We start from the raw sequence: 23,013 nt of genomic DNA, 5'->3' as shown, positions 1-23,013 counted from the left end.
CCAGACCCTTAGTGCAAAGGTCCAGGTCACACCTGAAGGTCAGAAGTCAACATTGATATTTTCCTGTCCAGTCTATAAAATATTTTTATATAGATATATATAGTGGACGCAACTTGACCCCGATGGTTGACCTTTGCATTATAATACATAATAAGGCACAACCTATTATTGAAAAGGAGTGTACGTAAAACACGAGCTGCATGAGAAAAAGGAAATATAGATTTGTGTAAATATAAATTAGTGAATTGGAAAGTTTTAACTGATCAAATGTAAGTAATGTAAGTATACATACTTTGATACTGCACTGTATACAATCTAATTCCATATCTATATACAAGGCTACCCTAAGCACCCTTAATTCTACAATGAAATAATCGATATGAATAATCAGCCTAAGGTCAACCATCGCGGTCAAGTTGTGACTACTATACCTAATTAAAAAAGATTGTTGTGTTTTTCTTCAGAATTTAAAATACTTCCCTTTAATATGATGATTTAAATTCTTACTTTTTTTCTCGTATTTTCCCACCAACTTCAAAATGAAATGTTATCAAAATTGAAATTAAATACTTTCTTTATATTTTATAGATATTATGAAACAATCAAGAACTGTAGATTTTTGTATATGTAAATTTCAATCCAAGTGTTGTGTTATAAGATAATGTACAATATTGCTTATACATCATTGACAGATATCAGATACACCACAGTGCCTTGCAGCAGGGGACTTTGTAAAATGATTATTTGCAGGCAATCCAAGTATGTAAGCAGGGCAGAAACGGACACAAGTTCTTCCTTCAGTGACGACAGCCACCAAGGAGAGGAGGACACCATTATTAAATGCTCTAATGTCCTGTAAGTTCATATCTATTTAGCTTTGTAGGTCGACAAATATTCTATGTTAAAAATATGTCCAAAATAAAATGTTTTAAACTTTGTGGAAATACGAGGCTGTTTTGTTCTGTATTTCAGAGCTTAGTTTTGACTTTAGCAAGTACTGAATTTTACAAATTTTACAGGAACTTGCCAACAAAAAGCTACAGGACTGCAGAATATTTAGGTATGGTATGTATCAGTCTTTTTATGCTACTTTCAAATATAGCAATCTACCAGATTATTTCATGTTATTTTTAAAACAAAACAAACCAAATATAGCCTCTGAACTGAATTTGTTTATAAAATATTAAATCGATATCTACTTTTGTAGGCCACTACACACTTGTTCAGAATGTTTGCCTCAAGGAGGTAGGTTACCTTCATATTTGTATGTGCGCATGTCCAACCGGAAGCTAACGTGACGATTTACGACGACGTTTACGACAAATTAAATGTGTTTGTATATTCATTCTCCTGAAAACAAATCATGAACCTGCCTCCAGTTTGATACTTTATGGTTTAATAATGCAGAAATAATGAATCAACTGCCGCAGAAACGCTTCAAAACAATGTTGCTATAAAATGACGTCATTGGCGTCATGACGTTACGTGTCAGTTACCACGCAAAATTAATAGCTTTTATCTTGAAAGTACGTAATTCTGTGCATTTTCTTTATTTTAACTATCTTCAAATAACAAATATTTGCTGAAATATTTGTTATGAATCTTTTGCTCTGAATAATCATCAACATTTTGCTTCTTTTATGTAGTTATATTGAAACGTTATGCGGATTGTAAGAAAATGGATGATGGTAACCAATGTTATCTGGAATATAGTTGGATGAAAGGTTACTTGTAACGGCCATTTTCAAATAAAAAAATCTAGCAGTTTGATTTGTAATACCTATTTTTCAGGTTACGTTGATAATTTGTTACTTATATACTAAAATAAGATCTAAAACTGTTCAAATTTCAGTAGAAAAATGTCGTTCCTTAAATTTAATTGATGTTACCATGGAAACGAAGCCCGTGACCTATGTATCTAAATGTAAAATTCAAAAGCGTTGACACTGGTCTATTTAAGAAACACAACTTCGGCTTTTTATTTTCATTTCAAAAATATCCATTAGAATAATATCAGCATGCTGAACGATTTTTCCATGAAAAATGCCAGGCGAAAGGTACTACCGTATGTATTCTAAGCTGTGAAATTTGTTTGAATCAATGCAAATAACAAGAAAATATAACTTACGTTAGAAATAATATGTTTTAAAGCTACATTAACTAGAAAGATAATCTTATTCAATATTTTTTTATAAGAAATTACGACAAAAAGCAAGATATAAGCTATTTTAAACATCTCTGTTGCCATGGTTACTGTAAACTTTAAGAAAAATAGGGTACCATGTAAAGTGCATGGTATTTTGCTTATAATATTTCCCAAATATTCCATGTTAGTCATTAACAGAATGCCACTTAGGCCGTCGAAAACGCCTATTTTATACATAGTTGTTTAAAAATGAGAGAAAATGCGTTACCATGGAAGCACGAGCCCCGCGACATATGCATTTAAAGCTTATATTAGAAAGCTAACGTGCATACTAGTAAAATTATCAAATATGCAGACTTCTACGGATATCAGTGAAACTAAAATACACTGAAAAGTGTTAAATATCCGTATTTTCCTTCTTCTTTTAATATGAAATATCTTTAGAGGGTCATGTTCTTCAAACCTAGATAAAAATTGAATTTGAAGGGGCAGAGACAAACGAAATTGAGATTGTAGCAGGTCAAACTCCATATTACACGAAATGCAAAAAAATGCTGCGGTTCAACTAACTTGAATTTAACCTTGTAACAAGGTAACCTACCTCCTTAATAAACTTTTGGACAGGTATTTTCAAAACTTCAAAAACTAGGTCACTAGGTTAAATATTTGCCCACTATAGAGACCATGAATTCTGACTGATTTTTGTGAAACTGTCAAAATGTTTGTCTTTGTGAAATCTAGGCTAAGTGGGTTAAAAACGGGTTAACTGAGGTAAAAAAGTAGGTCACTCTGTCATCTAAAAAGAACCTTTACTAGTTTTAAAACACCCAAAGACCAGTTTTACTAGATCTATTTGAAACTTTGTCAGAATGGTTGTCTTGCTGAAAGCTAAACCACCAAGTCTGGAGATGTAAGAAGTAAATCAAGTGAGCAATACAGGGCCTCCATGGCCCTCTTGTTATTACTTTTCAGTGCAGTGGCTACCCTGTGTATAGACAGACAAGTCCTCAGAAACAAAGCATAGAGACAGCAAAGAGAAAATTCGTCTGTCCTATTTTTGAAAATGAAACCCCAGTTGGGCCGTTCAGTTCACTTCCACATCCAAATGATCTTTTTGGAAAGAGGTAAAGAATTAGTTATAGTCTTAAGTTATCTATGTAACAGATCAGACAAGCTTTGGAAGCCTTAGTCAGTCTGTGAAGTCTATTAAGAGACTTAAATCGTATTTATTAAATCATTTTACACTTATGAAATTTTATAAGTGTACATGTATAAAACACTGTACCCTGAAACTGTTGGGCATAGTTTTCTGAAATTTTCAATTTATATAGGTACCAGGAAAATCATTTAACTGAGCCCCAACTCAAATGTTTTTCTTTTCTGTCTTGTAATTAAAATGAGAGCACAGCCTATGGGTGCCATTGCTTGTCTGCAAGTGCTGGACAGTATGTAAGAAAAAATTTTCTAAGTACAAAAAAGGCCATAATTCTGACAAAATGCATATCAGAGTTATGGTTCTTGGCCTACCTAGTCAACTAATGATGATAAACAAGTGTGCAAAGTTTCAAAGCAGTAGCTCTTACAGTTTTTGAGAAAAGGTGGACCTAAACAAAAAATTTATCCATGGAACACGAATTTTCTAAGTACAAAAAAGGGCCATAATTCTGACAAATTGCATGTCAGAGTTATGGTTCTTGGCTTACACAGTCATCAAATGATGATAAACAAGTGTGCAAGGTTTTAAAATTTGTAGCCCTTAATAGTTTTTATACGTCCGAAGGGACATATTATGTTATATCCCCAGTGTCCGTCTGTCTGTCTGTCCGTTAGCAATTTCGTGTCCGCTCTGTAACTCTTGAACCCCTTGAAGGATTTCAAAGAAACTTGATACAAATGTTCACCACGCTGAGATGACGTGCAGAGTGCATGTTTTGGATGTCTCGCTTCAAGGTCAAGGTCACTTAGGGGTCAAAGGTCATTGTTTGGTGTCCACTCTGTAACTCTTGAACTGCTTGAAGGATTTCAAAGAAACTTGGCACAAATGTTCACCACACCGAAACGATGTGCAGACTGCATGTTTCGGATGACTCGCTTAAAGGTCAAGGTCATTCTTAGGAGTCAAAGGTCATATATGACTTTGCTTTGTGTATATTTCTTATATTGCTCTGCATTGCAGTGCTCTTGTTTTTATTTGGCAGATCCTTTTTTTTTGTTCACTTACAGTAAAAAAAAATTTGAATTACTTCCCTTTTATATTACTATAAATAGCTTATTTTGAAACTTTTTTATTATTGGCCATAAGAAAACTGAGACCACTTTTCTGTGGTACAACATGGATGGTACCTCCAATTTTTATGTGTATTTTGACATACCTGTACCTGGTAAGGATTTTTTTGTGGACTTAGAATTTTTTTTGGAATTTCTTCCCTTTGTTGTTCCTGTCCTTTGGGCTTCAACAGTCAAGTTCTTTAAATTTTGCTCCCATCCTCTGATATAACCGTTCGGGCGTATATTGCCCTGCTTGGCGGAACTCTTGTTAAGAAAAGATGGACCTAAACAAAAATTTTAACCAAGAAACTAAAATTTTCTAAGTTCAAAAAGGGCCATAATTTTGACAAAATGCATATCAGAGTTATGGTCCTAGACCTACACAGTCACTTAATGATGATAAACGAGTGTGCTAAAAAGCTGTAGCTCTTAATAGTTTTTGAGAAAAGATGGACCTAAACAAAGGTCAATGTCACAGTTGGAGGTCAAAGGTCTTGTCAGATCTTGTCCGATGCATAACTTTGACATGCATGGAGGAATCTTGTTTATATTTGGCATGAATGTTTAACACAAAGAGACGAAGCGTCCTGTGCAAATCCCAGGTTCCTATCTCAAAGGATAAGGTCACAGTTAGGGGTCAAAGGACATTTTAGAGCTTGTCCAGGCCATAACTTTGATAAATATGGAGCAACGTTTGTTGCAATCACTTCTTTTAATAGTTTTATAAATGTTAGTCCTTTTGACATCTGGTGGGCTCAGTATGTTGCCCGTGGGCATCTAGTTTAAAAGTAAGTATTTCTTAAGACTTTATTATATTTCCAGCTTTACATTTCTGTTTGATAGATATTGGGATAATTCAACAGTCTAAACGAAAAGAGAAGCTTTAAAACTCTTTTAATCTATGAAATTTCTATTTAAGTGTTTAATAATGCTGATAAATATACTGAGACAAAAATGAATATCAAGTAACTTGTTCTTTCTTGTTCTTTCTTCTTATATTTTGTAGAGCTAGAAGAGAAAGTAAGAAAAGGGTGATAAAAATAAATCCTGTTGCCAGTCACAGCATGCAGTTGCATCAAAAACAGGCTAGACTCCATAAACAGTAAGTTTTACTTTACTCATAGATTCTCAACAATAATGACAGCAGAGCTTTGTAAAGAACTATCCAACAAAGTTTTATTTGGTTCATATTGATATCTTTCTACTCTTTAAATGAGCAGCTGTCCAGCCACAGACAGACACATTTCCAAATTGACCTAAAATTCTATGTAAAATGGGGCATAATTCATGAACAAGAGCACTGCAATGCAGAGCAATATATGCCCAAAGGTATGATCTTTGATCTTGATGTGAGCCATCCAAAGCCTGTACTCTGCACATCGCCTCGATTTGGTAAACATTTGTGCCAAGTTTCTTTAAAATCCTTCAAGCAGTTCACGAGTTACAGAGCAGACACGAAACAAAGTCGTTTGACCTTGACCTTGAAGTGAGCTATCCAAAATATGCACTCTGCACGTCGTCTCAATGTGGTGAACATTTGTGCCAAGTTTCTTTAATTTCCTTCAAGCAGTTCAAGAGCAGACACAAAGTCATATGACCTTTGACCCCTAAATGTGACCTTGACCTTGAAACAAGCCATACAAATCATGTGCTCTGCACGTCAACTCGATGTTATGAACATTTGTGTCAAGTTTCTTCGAAATCCTTCAAGGGGTTCAAGAGTTACATTAAATTGCTAACAGACAGACACCGGCATCATAACATAAAACGTCCCTTCAGTCGTATCAAAATTGGTGCCAGAGTTATGGATCTTGTGTCATATGATGTGAGTGAACAACTAATTTAAGTTTGAACCAAATCCATTTAGTAAAAACTGAGAATGAGTGAAAGTACACCAAAACTTTAATCTGAAATTCTAAGTAAATGGAATTATAACCCTTGTGCAAGATGATGTGGGTGATGATGAGGAATAACTATTTCCATCAAGTAATTACAGAGAAAAAGACAAAGAAGAGAAAGTGCATCAAGGTGTGGACATGGGAAGGATGCAGACGCCATGGTGTGTAGGATATCTCACCATATACTTTGTATAGTCAAGCTAAACACTGTATTTCTATACTAAACTAAGATACTGTAGATGATCAACCATACCTAACAAATATTGCAGTTAATCCAGAACTGAAATCGGTTTTCTAATTGCTACTGAATCAGAACATTGATATTTCTCTGATAAGTGTGTTTGATATTTACCATTTTATGTTACCTTGTGCTGTCTGAACAGTTTTAAATGTTACATTCAGTCACAAAATCTCTGCCAGTACCTTCAGTAGTAACCTTCAGTCACAACTTTTCTGGAATTTAAGCACTCATTTTGCTGACTTTGACACACTTCATTAAATGAAAATCTGTCCAGTAATCAGGAAAACATAGGCAAACTATTACTGAATCGAGACACCTTCTCCACGTGTATGGTATCCAAAAGTCATGTGGGTTAGCCATCCTGTTCAAGTAAGTGTTAAATTCTAACTATATACAGGGGAGAAAGGATGAAACATCGTAATAAATTTTGCTATAATGAGAAAGTAAGATGCTTTTTAAATATGATATTATTTTGTGCTTCAGAATGCAACCTGCTTAATTTTTTTTCAGTGAGATGGCGACAAATGAAGTCAAAAGGAAGTGTATACAAGATTCCAACAATAATGGGAGCCTAGGTTGCAGCATAAATAACTCTCAGTCCCAGTTAATGAACGATGCTGCTCCAGTGTCACAACATGCTAGCTTTGAGGGATCTAGTTTGAATGATTGTACAAATAAATTTTTGAAATTTCCTAGTTTGAAAGAACATGATCAATACAAAGGCACCTTTATGTATCAGCCTCATGTTTCATTCAGTTTCAGACACTCTAAAAGCTTGGAAGAGTAATATTGAACTGATTGTTGTAATGCCATATGATCATCTAAAATTGAATTATGCCAAATCCTTTTTATATTTATATGTCCCACACTTCCAAAGAGGTGGGTTGGTAGGTCTGATGGTTTGTTGTTAGACCATTTGATTTCCAATCAATAACTACATAATGCTTGAATCTATGATAGTCAGTTTTCATTCAATATTTGGTTATTTGGTATTGTTTTGGGGGTCAAAAATCAAATTCAAAATGACATCGATACTCAAGAATAATTTCTGCTAATCTACTTATGAGCCCTTCAGCTTACTGCATTCAAACTTCATAAGAGGATTGCAAGTGATTAGATGGTTACCACTATTATTTTGCTGAAAAGTTGGATCAACAATGTCACAGTTTTCACTAAATAATATAGTACCCTTGTGCCTACTGTTAATTAGTTCATGAGAGCACTTGCTTCAGGTGAGCTGTTGTTACTGTTGTTAATGACATTGAGGAAGATTGTTTTTTAATTTTCCACTATATACATATAAGGAAAAGTGCCAAAGCCCTCCTATGTCATGTTTCTTAATGGATCAGAATAATTTGAACAAATCTGTAGAGGATCATCCTAGGAACATTTATATGAAACTATTTCAAAATCACACTGGAAGATTAAGAGATGTCTTTTGAAGATTTTTCTATGAAAACAAGAATTTTCGCCAGATTCAGAGGAGATGCCGTTTGAAGAAAAATACTATGTAAGGACAGACAACAAAGAGTGAATGATTACAACAGATCACCCAAAAGTACTTTTTGTTCAGGTTAGCTAAAAATCTTGTGAGAAATTGCTGGCCAGATTTTAAAACAAGAGGGTCATGAAGGCCCTGTCTCGCTCACCTGACCTATTGACCTAAAGATCATCAAGATTAACATTCTGACCAAGTTTCATTCAGGTATGGTCATAGATGTGGCCTCTAGAGTGTTAACTAGTTTTTCCTTTAATTTTACCTAGTGACCTAGTTTTTGACCCCACATGACCCAGATTCAAACTGGACTTTGAGATCATCATGATCAAGTTTCATGAAGATACATCATAAATGTGACCTCTAGAGTGTTAAAAAGCTTCTCCTTTGATTTGACCTGGTGACCTAGTTTTTGACCCAGATGACCCAATATCCAACCTATCCAAGATTTTATTGAGGGTAACATTCTGACCAAGTTTCATTAAGATTGGGCCAAAATTGTTACCTCTAGAGTGTTAACAGTCAAATTGTTGACGACGACGGACACAGGGCGATCACAAAAGCTCACCTTGAGCACTTTGTGCTCAGGTGAGCTAAAAATTCACAATATTTCTTGGTTAGCTTCTACAAAGATCATTCAGATTTGTTAAAAAAAAAAAAAACGACAAACAGGGACTGAGCACTGTGCCTTGAAGTACTCCAGAGACTACAGGAACTTTACAAGACTTTTCCCCTTCAACAACGGTACACATTTTGTGCTATGTCGGGAAAGTAGATCCAGTTCAATGGGCAGCATCAAATACAATTATAGCTTTTAAGTTTCAGAAGTACTAATAAAGAATGCCCTTAATATTGATGACTCTGCTAATGTCAAAGATGAAACAAACAAATATTACATATGACTGCCAGTGAATCTAACACTGAAATTGATTTCTATTGTATGTATAATAATGTGGCCATGATGGTCCTTGATCTCTGAACCAAAGTCTAACAGACTGCTTGAACAATTTTGATAATGGGCCTAGTATGTCAAATTATTTTGAAATTGAGCTAGTTAGTGTTATGGAAAGTTTCCACTATCATTGGTTTTCAGTAAGTCGGTCCATGGCATGTTTTTGAAAAATTTTGTTGAAATAAGTATATATTATTTATGTTTTTGAAGTTAACACCCAAACTGTATTTTTTTTCAAATCAAGAAAATTACTTGTAGAAGAAATGGAGTTTTAAAGCTTTCATAACTGTTGCTGATTCCAGTGACTTGTGTTCAACATAACAAGTTTAGTTGTCTAAGAAAACTTTCATTATAAATCAATGTTGCACTATTATGCTGAAAGACTGAATAAGAAAACTATTCAATGTTCGAATTTTTTACTTTTAGAAGAAATTCTTCACTGAAGTTTGCTTGTCCCAAGCTTTAAATATCTTCATGACTCGTACTTTGGTTTTCTATTCCAACTATATAACTTTATGCATGTGTACCCATTAAAAATTCATTTTAGGCATGATAACTACAAATTAGAATTTCTTTATCACATGGTAAGTTATTTACTACTGCTTCAAAATGGTAACTTACCATCACTCTAGAACAGAAATTAATAGATATATTATATTAATGACCTCAACCACTAAGTAACAGAGGCCCTGCCAGTTTGTTTCAAGATATTTCAGCCCGATTTGAAAATAATGATAAAAAAATAATGATGAAAGACAAGGAATCACCTGCCACCTGGTAGGCAGTCAGCACTTTTTCAAAATACCACCAGGCTGATCAGCTACCGTTTGAAGTGCAAACCATCAGATGAAGTGAAAACCTGGCATGTTCAGTCATATATCCTTGGTTCTTGAGGTGGAAGATAGTTGCCTTTCATCAACAAAGAAACTATTTTTGTCTGGTAATTTGTTTATTCTTTTAAACTTCAAACGCAATTTATTAACACCAGTTTGTGTGGTATTTCATGTCTGACATGAACACATTTTTATCTACAGATAAATTTAACTCCTGAGGAAAATAATGTTCAAAGATCACCACTACTGATGTTGCATATCATCAGCTGTATTGCAGGTAGCTCTGCATATTTGAATGGAAACCTTTCTATGATGCAGAATTTGAGGATAGAATACTTATTTTATCAAAACTAGCACACATACCAACATCTGACTGGCTGTTTCTAAGCACAATCTTGAAATCGACCAAAGGCAAAGTTGCCTTTTAAGACTTTTTCAAAACCTTGGATCCTGATCTCATAATTCTTTGATCTCATAAACAAAAATAAATTTGTATCAACAACATCATCACATTGTCCAGGTAAAAATATTGTTTTATAGTGATCTAACGAGTTTAAACTGCCCAATCATGTCTGTTCCATTCACTTGTTACCACCAAGTAGAGATTTCCATTAATTTGAAGGGATTCTTGTTACTGAGCATCATAAGTTCTTTCTTTCCTTCCTCTGTTAATGCTGAAATGAAAAGAAATATAGGATTGATATAAATGCCTACCAGAGAATACTATTTTCCATTATGTATAGTCAATCACTCTGTAAACAGCAAATTAAACCTAGAAATCTCATTATAAGTCTTTGCTGATAATCTTTACTAACTGAATCAAAGTTATTTGTTCACAAAATCAATGTCTTTATTTGTTTCCCTTGATACTAGTTTTAGTTGTTTGTTTGTTTTGGGTTTAATGCCATTTTTCAACAGAATTTCAGTTATGTTACGGCGGGCAGTTAACCTAACCAGTGTTCCTGGATTCTGTAACAGTTAAAACCTGTTCTCCGCAAGTAACTGCCAACTTCCCCACTTGAATCAAAGGTGGAGGACAAATGATTTTAGACACAATGTCTTTTATCAAATCGTCACAGAGAACATACAGCCCACCCGAAGATCACACTCGCGATCCATAGATGGGCATTCTTCCTATTGAGCTAAGTGGGCAGGTTAGTTTTAGTTCTGTTTTTGAAAATAATTTTTGTTACGTAATCTGTTAACCTTATAGTTTTCTAACTGCCCAATTAGTATCTTTACTGCCAACATCTTCACAGCAAAAAGCTTATTAAGTATGAGAAAAGGGAAACATATTGCCTTCTGTCAAGTCATTGTGGAAAGCATTTAGCCCGCCTGGAGTCATTTGATATGTCTTTGGTTCACTTTCCATGCCTAGTGTTCAAACTGACTACTTCAAGACTGGTTTTCTTGTGCACCAACTACTGAACTAATTGGCTGTGCAGATAGCAAGTCATTAGGAAACTTGTTCTATGTATGTACTAAGCGCTCATTGGTACTGGTTTGACTGCAAGATACAACATGTACCGTACATATACTAACAAAGTATCTTAAATACCAAATTATTAAAACATACCTCTAGGTTTGATGATCCATTTCCTTTCAATGTAGTAATCTATGCAGTTATGAGCCTCCTTTGAACTGTACTCTGGCACTAATACTGGTATAAATGGATCCATGAACTCAAAACCCTTAAACAGAAAAAATATCTTGTGCATTAACCAAAACAAAGTTTGACATAAGTCCCTTTAATTGAGTAAGTACCATATTTAATCTGAACCAAAGACAGGTACCGAAGGCAGCAAACTGAACGAAAATTCAACAGGTATACCACGACCATGACCTAATAACTCCAAATAAATAGCGATAATTTACTGACAATATACAATGAAGAAATATAATTTTGTTGCAGATACAAGTGTTCCCCAGCTATTGATCAGCATTCTCTAACAATTTGGCAATTATTTTATATCTCAAGGTCACTGTTACCTTGACCTACTGACTTCCAAAACAAAGAGGTCATCTACAAACAACATGTAATCATTCTATGAAGTTTGACAGCCCTTTGCCCAAATATTCTCCAGTTATAAATCTGAAACCATTTTTTCAGTCTTGAATATGACCTTGATCTAATGAGCCCAAAAGTATTGGGGTCATCTTTTGACCACAGGTAACCATTCTATGAAGTTTGGCAGCTTTAGGTCAAAGCATTCTCCTGTAACTAAATGGTTCATCTACAGATCACAGCTGTTTGAGTATTATAAGCTGAAGCATTTTGAAATTATTGATTAGAAATCAAATAGTCTACTCTTGACAGACAGGCCTAGATGAGTAAAACAATATACATCTACAGTGCATTCGCAGTACTACGAATCGCAATTTAACGAAATACCGGTATACTACGAAACGATGTTGTAGTCGCGCCTGCTTTCCATCTTATTTCTACAAAGTCGCAGCTTTACGAAAATGCAATTTAACAAAAAATGAGCTCCTACGAATGTATTGTTATGCCCTTACAGCCTGTTTTCAACTTCTCTGAGATGCAATTTTATGAATACCTTTTTCAGCTAAGTTTTCACATCTTCCATTCTTAATGCGTTACTTATAAATGCAGTATCGAAGTTGACTATAGGCAGTACACTGAGCGTACACTATACTGACTAGAGGTTAGGGTTAGGCAAATTAACATATGTATATGATACTTTACTGCCACCAATAACATCAGTACTGCCTTTATAGCTAACCAGTCCTGGTCATTGTGGTGAAGCGTGAAAAATGCTTTAGAGTCGAAAGTGTCACTATCCATTAACTGGGCGTAAACAGGTATTAACGTGTGAAAACTTACTAATTAAATGCGAAACACATATGCTGTACACTATGACACAAGTTATTTGACATTAGAGTGATTGATATTTCAGATCGGATTGCATATCAGTCACACTTGCTTTGATATCTATACATCTCATACAATCACTGCATAAAGAAGATAATAATAAATATTAAAGTCCTGATCGTCTGTAAATTATCGTTTTATTATTCCAAGCAATTCAGTGAAGGGTCCAAAGTCATCTGGAAGGAAAGCTTAATCAGAACAGACAATTTACGCATTCCTGGCAATCCAGTAATGGTCCAAGGTCAGCCGACAGGATAACTGGGTAAGGGAGGACAGAGTTAAGAGTATGGCGTAGACAATTCAGTTTTAAAGTATACATAAATCTGGTACACATGTACTCTGATACGAAAATCACGTGTTAATATCACAACATATAGATATTACATTTGGGTAGTTGTTACGACGTGTAGACGTAGCGAAAAAACCTATGCTGCGTTCAAAGGAAAATGCGACATTACGAAACAAACGGCTCGTCCCTTAGCTTTTCACAGGACCGCGATTGTACTGCATTTCCAAGTCAGCAAAAATAAGACAAGGTTTTGTTAAAGATAAACTTGTATACAAAATTACTCAATTCTACCTGCGTTTTCCAGATTTTTACACATGATAACAATGATGTTCCAATTAACATCTCCATCTCAGAAACATGAATTAAAGATTTGCCATGAAATCTTCAATATCTGGATTTGCTGGTACGTTCTGAACTCTATAAGCTGCATCTAATGTAATAATGTTACATTAAACTGTATAATAAAAAAATTCCTTTCTTATCTAGGCACATAAAATTATATTGAAAGAGATGGAAATATGAACAAGCACTCGTAGAACACAAAATGCCCCCTTGATGCATTCAGTAATTGCACAGGGAACAGAAATTATTTGGTCACTGTACACAAATGTTTTACTGTTCTGGGTAAATGTGACCTTGACCTTTGACCTACTGACCTTAAAATAAACAGAGGTCATCTGCTGGTCATGATCAACCTCCCTACAGGGATCATCCTAGGTTAAAATTTTAGGGAGAAGTGACTTCTCCCTCCACAGAATTTACGGAGAAATCAAGGAATTTAAGAAGTTTCGGCATATAGTATTCAGTTTCCCACCTATATATCCAATTTCTATGGGTCTTGCTGTAACTTATAAACAGTAATTATCTAAGGAAATTGAATATTGCATTACTATTATCATGAATTTTTAAATAAAGTACAAACTGAGCTATGAAAAAGTCGCCTTTAAATTTTCATCTGAAATTTACATGTCTGAAACTCGTAAATTTATCAGGTGCACGATTGAATCGCGGTGAAAATTTTCATTCATGATTCTCATGCTTTAATTATGCCCAATTTTTGCATCAACTTGTTCAGATTTATACATTTAACTGATTTATTTATTAATCTTTTCAAAAATAATTCCAAACTTGTTGATATTGGCAATCTTTTTACAGTATTTTGTACGGCAGTTCAGATGTCTGCGGGATCGTTTTTTATCCACAGCGCCCGGGCAATACATATATTTACAGAAATTGGCCATATTTGAAATATTTTTTGAAGTAATTTTTAATGAAATCAAGAAATAATATACAACTGATGCATAAGATCATGCAGTCGTTAAGTTTATCAGCTTTTTACATGCCGATTCGAAAAATTTTCAAAATGGCGATGGCTTACAATATTATTGATTAACTACAGTGGGATATTAACGCTATGATTGGCTGAAGTTTGACAGGCAAGTAGGCGGGGTTGACAATGGATTTCTTGGTAATTAAATCTAGAATATGCATCAAGTTTTACAACTTAAAGTAAACAGATCACAACACTCTGAAAATCTCGGCGATTCGGATTTCGCCCGGAGACCATAATTAGGCCAAGTGGCCGACTTTAAAGTGACGATATCGCTCAAATCGCCTTGTAGGATGATCCCTGCCCTATTTAAGTTTCGTGATCCTAGGCCCAAGAGTTCTCAAGTTATCGTCCGGAAATGGTTTAACTGTTTCGGGTGACTTTGACTTTTGGCCTACTGACCTCAAATCAATTAGGGTCACCTGCTGGTCATGACCAACCTCCACATCAACTTTCATGATCCTAGGCCCAAGCGTTCTTCAGTTATCATCTGGAAACCATTTAACTGTTACGGGTCACTATGACCTTGACCTCTGATCTACTGACCTCAACATCAATATAGGTCATCTGCTAATCATGATCAACCTCCCTATCAAGTTTCGTTATCCTAGGCCCAAGCGTTCTCAAGTTATCGTCCGGCAACCGTTTAACTGTTCCGGGTCACTGTGACCTTGACCTTTGACCTACTGACCTCAAAATCAATAGGGGTCATCTGCTGGTCATGACCAACCTCCCTACCAATTTTCATGATCCTAGGCCCAAGTGTTCTTGAGTTATCATTCAGAAACCGTTTAACTGTTCAGGGTCACTGTGACCTTGACCTTTGACCTACTGACCTCAAAATCGATAGGAGTCATCTGCTGATCATGACCAACCTCCCTGTCAACTTTCATGATCCTAGGCCAAAGAATTCTTGATATATCATCTGGAAACTGTTTAACTGTGACCTTGATCTTTGACCTATTGATCTCAAAATCAATAGAGGTCATCTGCTGGTCATGATCAACCTTCCTGTCAATTTTCATGATCCTAGGCTTAAGTGTTCTTGAGTTATCATCTGGAAACCATTTAACTGTTCTGCGTCACTGTGAACTTGAACTTTGACCTACTGACCTCAAAATCAGTAGGGGTCATCTGCTGGTTATGACCAATCTCCCTATCAACTTTCATGATCCTAGGCCCAAGTATTCTTGAGTTATCATCCAGAAACGGATTGGTCTACATACCGACTGGCAGACCGACCGACCGACTGCAAAACAATATACCCATCCTTCTTCGAAGGGGGGCATAAAAATAGCAAGTCATATACAATATTTCCAATATGAGTCTTAAGATATTGATTCACATTTATAACAAACTAAAATCTTAGCTTTGCAGACAAATGTTGGCCATATGTGATAACACACTGCAATCATGATTTACCAACAACCAAGCTAGTAAGCACCAAGTAATGTACTTTTGAAATTTTGACTACCTGTTTTTTCAGGAGAGAATGAGGAGTGTATGGAGTTTTATGTCTATCCAGTTCTGTATCTAAGGCTTCAACATCTGCACATACTGTTCCAACACAAACACCATTTGTCTGAATATGTACATAAAATCAATATCAATATTGCCTAAGTGTTATCACTGATCTCAAAAAATGAACCATTTTTCCACATATGTACATTTCATCAATATAAATATTGCTCAAGTGTAAACATTGATTGTAACAACATTAAACATGTGCCACTACATAGAAATGTGCTGTATATGTTCAAATTGTACATATTTAATTTACAGATACAATATTTAAAAAAAAGTTATAGTTTTGTTTTGCAGAAAGCTAATGAAAAAGATTTACAAATCAAATATTTACCCAGTCAGGCTGAAACAGTTTTAGAAAATGTTGGAAAGTAGACACCTGTAGTGCCGACACCTGAAACAACAGGAATGTATCATAAAATCAACATTTCAACTTAAAAGTCCTTTTAAAAATTAACAGAGCTGTCAGAAGTACAGTACACTTCAATATTTAAAGATTTGTATGATTGGTGTTCAATAAATACCGGAAAAATGCCACATTAAAAATCAATGTTGAATGGAGATAAGCTGTAACATTTTTTGTATGTTTTCTAAAAAATTAGAAAAAGAGAAAAATGCTATGCTGCAAAATGCTCAAGTGACAATGCCCTAAAAAAAAGAGAAAGTATTTTAGTGGTTTGTTTGTTTGTTTTGGGTCTAACACCATTTTCAACAGTATTTCAGTTATATAACTACGGGCAGTTGGATTCTGTACCACTTCAAACCTGTTCTCCGCAAGTAACTGCCAACTTCTACACATCAATCAGCGGTCGAGGACGAACGATTTGAGACACAATGTCTTTTATCAAATTGTCACGGAGAACATAAGCCTCACCCAGGGTTCGAACTTGCGACACCACGATCCATAGATCTGCGCTCTCCCTATAGAGGTAAGCGGGCTAACTGTATTTTAGTGGTGGTATGGGAGGTCTAAAGGGAGCCAAAAGAGTATTATTTATGACTCTTGCTTTAGACGCTAATAACGTCCATTCATGTTTTGAAAATTAAAGAGCTCATCGATACAAATCGATGCATCAATTCAGTGCCCCATTTAATTCATTACTACTACAGGATTATTATATAAACAATATTTATTTGTTCGCATGATGGTTTAAAAATGCATTTAATGGTTAGAAACATAAAACAATTGGTAATCACATACACAAGTGTTGAAAGTTTCAAAGCTTTATCTCAAACGACTTATCAAAATGTGGACTGGTACGAAAAACTTAACAAAGGTGTAACGCTGATTCGATGTCAATGCCAACGCCGTGGTGAGTAGAATAGCTCTACTTATTCTTCGAATAGTTGAGCTAAAAACAACAGGGGTCATCTACTTCTAAGCCAAATCATGCACCCAAAGTTATAAGGTTCTGGGTCAAGTGCTTCTGAAGTTATTAGGCAGAAACTGTTTTCAAGTTTCAGGCCAATGTGTCATTGACCTTTGACCTACTAACTCCAAAAATTACAGTGGTCATCTACATCATAAGCCCAATCAAGGTATCAAATTTGATGGTTCTAGGTCAAGACTTTAGTGGTTCTCAAGATATTGGGCAGAAACCGTTTTGAAGGTTCAGGCCCCTGTGACTACCTTTGATCTACTGACCATAAAAACATTAGGAGTCATCTACTTCTTAAGCCCAATCATGCTACCAAGTTTGAATCTTCTGGGTCAAGTGGAGCTCAAGTTATTGGGCCGAAACCGTTTGCTATACCGTCAGACAGATGGACCAAGCTATTGAATGACTAACAAAAGTGACTGATAGATGAAAAGCAATTTACCCCCACCCCCAACATCGATTCTTCAAAGGGGGCAGGGGCATAAAAAGGGGTTTAAGTAAATCTGTAAGTGTGAATGCAGAATTAGGTAGTTTAGTTGTTCAGGATATGTTTTTTTTTTAATTTATATTTTCAATCACAAATACTGAGAGTAAATTATCTTCATATTTTGAAAGGATTCCATGTAATGAAAATTAGATTACACTACATGTATGTAGTAAATGTATAACTGGTTACCAGTTGTTTCTGCTCTTTTATAGTGGTGTTTTTCCAAAACCCATTGACTCCTTCCACTGCAACAAGCACCTTCAGCCTGAAAATACAATGTACATCATAAAGCTGCTTGGTAACTGCAAAGAAAGAATAATCTTTGTTACAGCTGATAAAGTACAACTTGGCCATAGAGGCCCTTTGGCACACGTAATAAAGCACAACTTGGCCTCGGAGTCCTTTCGTGTACAGTTGATAGAGCATAACTTGGCCATGGAGGTCCTTTGATGCAGCTGATAAAGCACAACTTGGCCATGAAGACTCTTTTGATACAACAGACAGAACACAACTTGGCAATGGAGGTCCTTTGATGCAGCTGATAAAGCACAACCTGGCCATGAAGACTCTTTTGATACAACAGACAGAACACAACTTGGCCATGGAGGTCCTTTGATGCAGCTGAAAAAGCACAACTTGGCCATAAAGACTCTTTTGATACAACAGACAGAACACAACTTGGCCATGGAGGTCCTTTGATGCAGCTGATAAAGCACAGCTTGGCCATAAAGACTTTTTTGATACAACAGACAGAACACAACTTGGCCATGGAGTCCCTCTGATACAGTTAATAAAGCAAAACTTGGCCACAAAAGTCCTTTGATACAGCTGATAAAGCCAAAACTTGGCAAAGGAGGCCCTTTGATACAGCTGATAAAGCAAAACTTGAAAATGGAGGCCTTTTGATACAGCTGATAAAGCCAAAACTTGGCCATGCAGGCCCTTTGATACAGCTTGGCCATGGAGGCCCTTTGATACAGCTGATAAAATTCAAAACTTGACTATGGAGGTCTTTTGATGCAGCTGATAAAGCCAGAACTTAGCAATGAAGGCTCTTTAATGCAGCTGATTAAGCCAAAACTTGGCCATGAAGGCCCTTTGATACAGCTTGGCCATGGAAGCCCTTTGATACAGCTGATAAAGCCAAAACTTGGCTACGGAGGCCCTTTGATACAGCTTGGCCATGGAGGCCCCCTGATAGCTGATGAAGTAAAAACTTGGCCATGGAGGTCCTTTAATGCAGCTGATAAGCCAAAACTTGGCCATGAAGGCTCTTTTGATTCAACAAACAGAGCACAACTCTTTTGATACAGCTGATAAGGCAAAACTTGGAAATGGAGGCCCTTTGATACAGCTGATAAAGCAAAACTTGGCCACAAAGGTCCTTTGTTACAACTGATAAAGCCAAAACTTGGCAAAGGAGGCCCTTTGATACAGCTGATGAAGCAAAACTTGGAAATGGAGGCCATTTGATACAGCTGATAAAGTCAAAACATGGCCATGAAGGTCCTATGAAGCAGCTGATCAAGTCAAAACTTGGCCATGAAGGCTCTTTTGATACAACAGACAGAGCACAACTTGGCCATGGAGGCCAGTTGATGCTGCTGATGAAGCAAAACTTGGCCATAAAGGTCCTTTGTTACAGCTGATAAAGTCAAAACATGGCCATGGAGGCCCTTTGATACAGCTGATAAATCCAAACCATGGCAAAGGAGGCCCTTTGACACAGCTTGGCCATGGAAGCCCTTTGATACAGCTGATAAAGCTAAAACTTGGCAACGGAGGCCTTTTAATTCAGCTTATACAGCTAAAACTTGGCAATGGAGGCCCTTTGATACAGTTTGGTCATGGAGGCCCCCTGATACAGCTGATAAAGTCAAAACTCGGCCATAAAGGTCTTTTGATGCCAAAACTTGGGTATGGAGGCCCTTTGATACATCTGATAAAGCCAAAACTTGTGCATGGAGGCTCTTTTAGAGAGCACATAAAGCACAACTTGGCCTTGGAGGCTCTTTTAGAGAGCACATAAAGCACAATTTGGCCATGGAGGCCCTTTTAGACAGCAGAGAAGCACAATTTGGCCATGGAGGCCCTTTTCGATAGCAGATGAAGCCAAACTTGGCCATGGAGGCTCTTTTAGAGAGCAGATAAAGCACAACTTGGCCATGGAGGCCCTTTTAGACAGCAGATAAAGCACAACTTGGCCATGGAGGCTCTTTTAGAGAGCAGATAAAGCACAACTTGGCCATGGAGGCCCTTTTAGACAGCAGATAAAGCACAACTTGGCCATGGAGGCCCTTTTAGAGAGCAGATAAAGCACAACTTGGCCATGGAGGCCCTTTTAGACAGCAGATAAAGCACAACTTGGCCATGGAGGCCCTTTAAGAGAGCAGATAAAGCACAACTTAGCCATGGAGGTCCTTTTAGACAGCAGATAAAGCACAATGGAGGCTCTTTTAGAGAGCAGATAAAGCACAACTTGGCCATGGAGGTCCTTTTAGAGAGCAGATAAAACACAACTTGGCCATGGAGGCCCTTTTAGACAGCACATAAAGCCAAAAATTGGCCATGGAGGTCCTTTTAGAGAGAAGATAAAGCACAACTTGGCCATGAAGGTCCTTTTAGAGAGCAGATAAAGCACAACTTAGCCATGGAGGACATTTTAGACAGCAGATAAAGCACAACTTGGCCATGGAGGCTCTTTTCGACAGCAGATAAAGCACAACTTAGCCATGGAGGCTCTTTTAGAGAGCAGATAATGCACAACTTGGCCATGGAGGCCCTTTTAGACAGCAGATAAAGCACAACTTGGCCACGGAGGCCCTTTTAGACAGCAGAAAAGCACAACTTGGCCATGGGGGCCCTTTAAACAGCAGATAAAACACAACTTGGCCATGGAGGCCCTTTTAGACAGCAGATAAAGCACAACTTGGCCATGGAGGACCTTTTACACAGCATATAAAGCACAACTTGGCCACAGAGGCCCACTTGGCCATGGAGGCCCTTTTAGATAGCAGATAAAGCAGAACTTGGTGGATAAGGATAAACTAATACTTACTGCTTTTCAGAAGCTTTCAACTTAATTTCTCTGAAGATCACACCAATACAATCAGATGCATATTTCCTACGACTTATACCCTGAAACAAATAATGAAAATATCAGACTGATTGGCTGTCAAGGTAAAATATCTAACATCACTGAATCAAAATAAAAATCTACCCTCAACCACCAAACTGATCAACAACAACATGAATATTATATCAGCACTACAACTTGTTGCCTTAGTGTAATTGTTACAGCAACTCTGATTTTGCACTGGGTGATAACATTTAAATCAAAATGTTTATCCAAATCATGGAAAGAAATATCTGTGTAAATATTTTCATACATAATAAGTAATTCTTGCTGCTAAGAAGTATCTGTGATATGTATGAAGTTTGCCAGTAAAATGTTTCCCAGTATATCTAACTTTTTTACTAAAATGGCCAAGTGTAAAAAACCACATTATAAAAACCACCTAATACACATTAGGCCAAGATAACTTAATTGCTAGATCATGATCCTTCCACACTCCCTGTTTTTATGCCTCCCCGACCTTTATGAAATAAGGAGCTGCATTTTCAAAACCACAAATCATGACCCCCTACAAAGATATTTTTTTTTTTGGGGGGGGGGGGGGGGGGGGTTAAGCTTGAAGGTGAAGGTCATTATGAGGATCAAAATATCATGATAATATGCCCAAGTTCTCTTCAAAGTAATGTATTTCTGTAAGTTTGAATCAGACCCCTCCAAAACATTTTTTCAGGTGTGTGTGTGGTAGAGGGCATAAAAATGTAATCCTGCCACCCAATGCCTTTTATAGAAACTAGAACTGTCACAGGAGTGACTCATACCCCCACCATACGGTCTTGTCACAGAAGAATGGCAACCATAAGGAATCTTAAAAATACTTTGGAGTACTTCATCCTGGGCTTCCACATATAAGTAATACTAGTATAATACTAGTATAGTAATACTAGTAAATATATTAAATCTCTAATATTAGAGATACACTAAAAGTGAATACAAAAAAGTGTCTTACCGACCCATGTTACCACGGAAAAATATTTTTACTTTTTACATAGGACTTATAATAAAAAAGTTAGAAAAATACCTAAAATATTGAAAATCTAAAAATAGGATTTCTAAAAATAGACTAATTCCTGGAATTTAAGGGAAAGTAACTCAGTACAAAGGTTAAAAAAAGGGTACTTCCCTTTGGCTCTAAGCCAATCAGAATTAGATATAGTGAAAATACATCAAAATTAACCTTAAATTCTAAGTAAAAGGGGACACAATTCAAGATGAATAGTGTCAAAGTTATGCACCTTGTGTCACATGATGTGGGTGATGAGGTGGAACATCTATTTTAAGTCTGAATCAAATCCATTCAGTAGTAATTGAGATATAGTGAAAATACATCAAAATTAACCTTAAATTCTAAGTAAAAAGGGGCATAATTCATGAAAAATTGGTGTCAGAGTTATGCACCTTGTGTCACATGATGTGGGTGATGAGGTGGAACATCTATTTTAAGTTTGAATCAAATCCATTTTGTAATAATTGAGATATAGTGAAAATACATCAAAATCAACCTTAAATTTAAAGTAAAAGGGGACATAATTCATAAAAAAAATTTATGTCAGAGTTAAGCACCTTATGTCACATCATCTGGGTGATGAGGTGGAACAACTATTTTAAGTTTGAATCAAATCCATTTAGTAACAAGAGCTGTCGGAGGACAGCAACGCTCGACTATTTAACAGCCTTGTCGCTTGAATGAATAAGAAAGTCGAAAAAGGGGCATAATTTAGTAAAAAAGTAAAATAGGGTTATGGAACCTGCATAGTGCTTATCAGCTCATGACAGTGGACAAGTGTATGAAGTTTCAATCCATTCCCATTAGTGGGTACTGAGATACCAGCTTACATATAAGAATTTAACCCAACAAGAGCTGTCCGTAAGACAGCCAAGCTCGACTATTCGAAATATTGTCCCAGAAGCAGGAAAATATTACCCAAAAAGGTTAAATATCAAAAGAGTTTTAAGTTCAAAAGGGGGAATAATTTGACCAAAATGCATATCAGTTATGGGACTTGCTGCTATCAACTAGTTTTATAACCCCAAAGGCACATGTGAAGTTTCAATTCAATATCTGCATTAGTTTTGGAGATAGAAACTTGCATGTAAAACTTTAACCAGAATTTTCAAAGTCCAAAAGGAGGCATAATTTGCCCA

The 23,013-nt window shown here is 36.2% G+C and overlaps 2 protein-coding genes across 2 annotated transcripts in view; one reads left to right on the top strand and one right to left on the bottom strand.

The window, feature by feature from the left end:
* The first annotated feature begins 250 nt into the window (after positions 1-250).
* Positions 251-7,397, top strand: LOC123566478 (uncharacterized). The gene is made up of 7 exons (XM_053549809.1): positions 251-269; positions 751-855; positions 1,020-1,065; positions 3,119-3,270; positions 5,421-5,516; positions 6,411-6,473; positions 7,064-7,397. Coding segments are annotated over exons 1-7 (741 nt in total). The 5' UTR covers positions 251-267; the 3' UTR covers positions 7,341-7,397.
* A 2,533-nt stretch (positions 7,398-9,930) lies between these two features.
* The window catches only part of LOC123565388 (28S ribosomal protein S29, mitochondrial-like), a 37,021-nt gene continuing 23,938 nt past the window's right edge, over positions 9,931-23,013 (bottom strand). Inside the window, exons 8-13 of the mRNA XM_053549808.1 lie at positions 20,794-20,873; positions 17,925-18,000; positions 16,204-16,263; positions 15,820-15,927; positions 11,410-11,524; positions 9,931-10,507 (exon numbers count right to left, since the gene is read on the bottom strand). Coding sequence (XP_053405783.1) covers positions 10,422-10,507; positions 11,410-11,524; positions 15,820-15,927; positions 16,204-16,263; positions 17,925-18,000; positions 20,794-20,873 — 525 coding nt within the window. The 3' untranslated portion in view covers positions 9,931-10,421. The remainder of the gene's footprint in view (positions 10,508-11,409; positions 11,525-15,819; positions 15,928-16,203; positions 16,264-17,924; positions 18,001-20,793; positions 20,874-23,013) is intronic.

This window comes from Mercenaria mercenaria, chromosome 8 (genome assembly GCF_021730395.1).
Source record: "Mercenaria mercenaria strain notata chromosome 8, MADL_Memer_1, whole genome shotgun sequence".
Classification (NCBI taxonomy): Eukaryota; Metazoa; Mollusca; class Bivalvia; order Venerida; family Veneridae; genus Mercenaria; species Mercenaria mercenaria.
The sequence above is the reverse complement of the archived record's forward strand: the minus strand, read 5'-3'. Positions and strand labels throughout refer to the sequence as shown.

What these genes read in the sequence shown, in the direction of transcription:
- LOC123566478 (XM_053549809.1), top strand. An exon ending in AATGATCTTTTTGGAAAGAG is followed by an intron (nt 3,271 to 5,420) that starts GTAAAGAATTAG and finishes TATATTTTGTAG; the next exon opens with AGCTAGAAGAGAAAGTAAGA. An exon ending in CAGGCTAGACTCCATAAACA is followed by an intron (nt 5,517 to 6,410) that starts GTAAGTTTTACT and finishes AAGTAATTACAG; the next exon opens with AGAAAAAGACAAAGAAGAGA.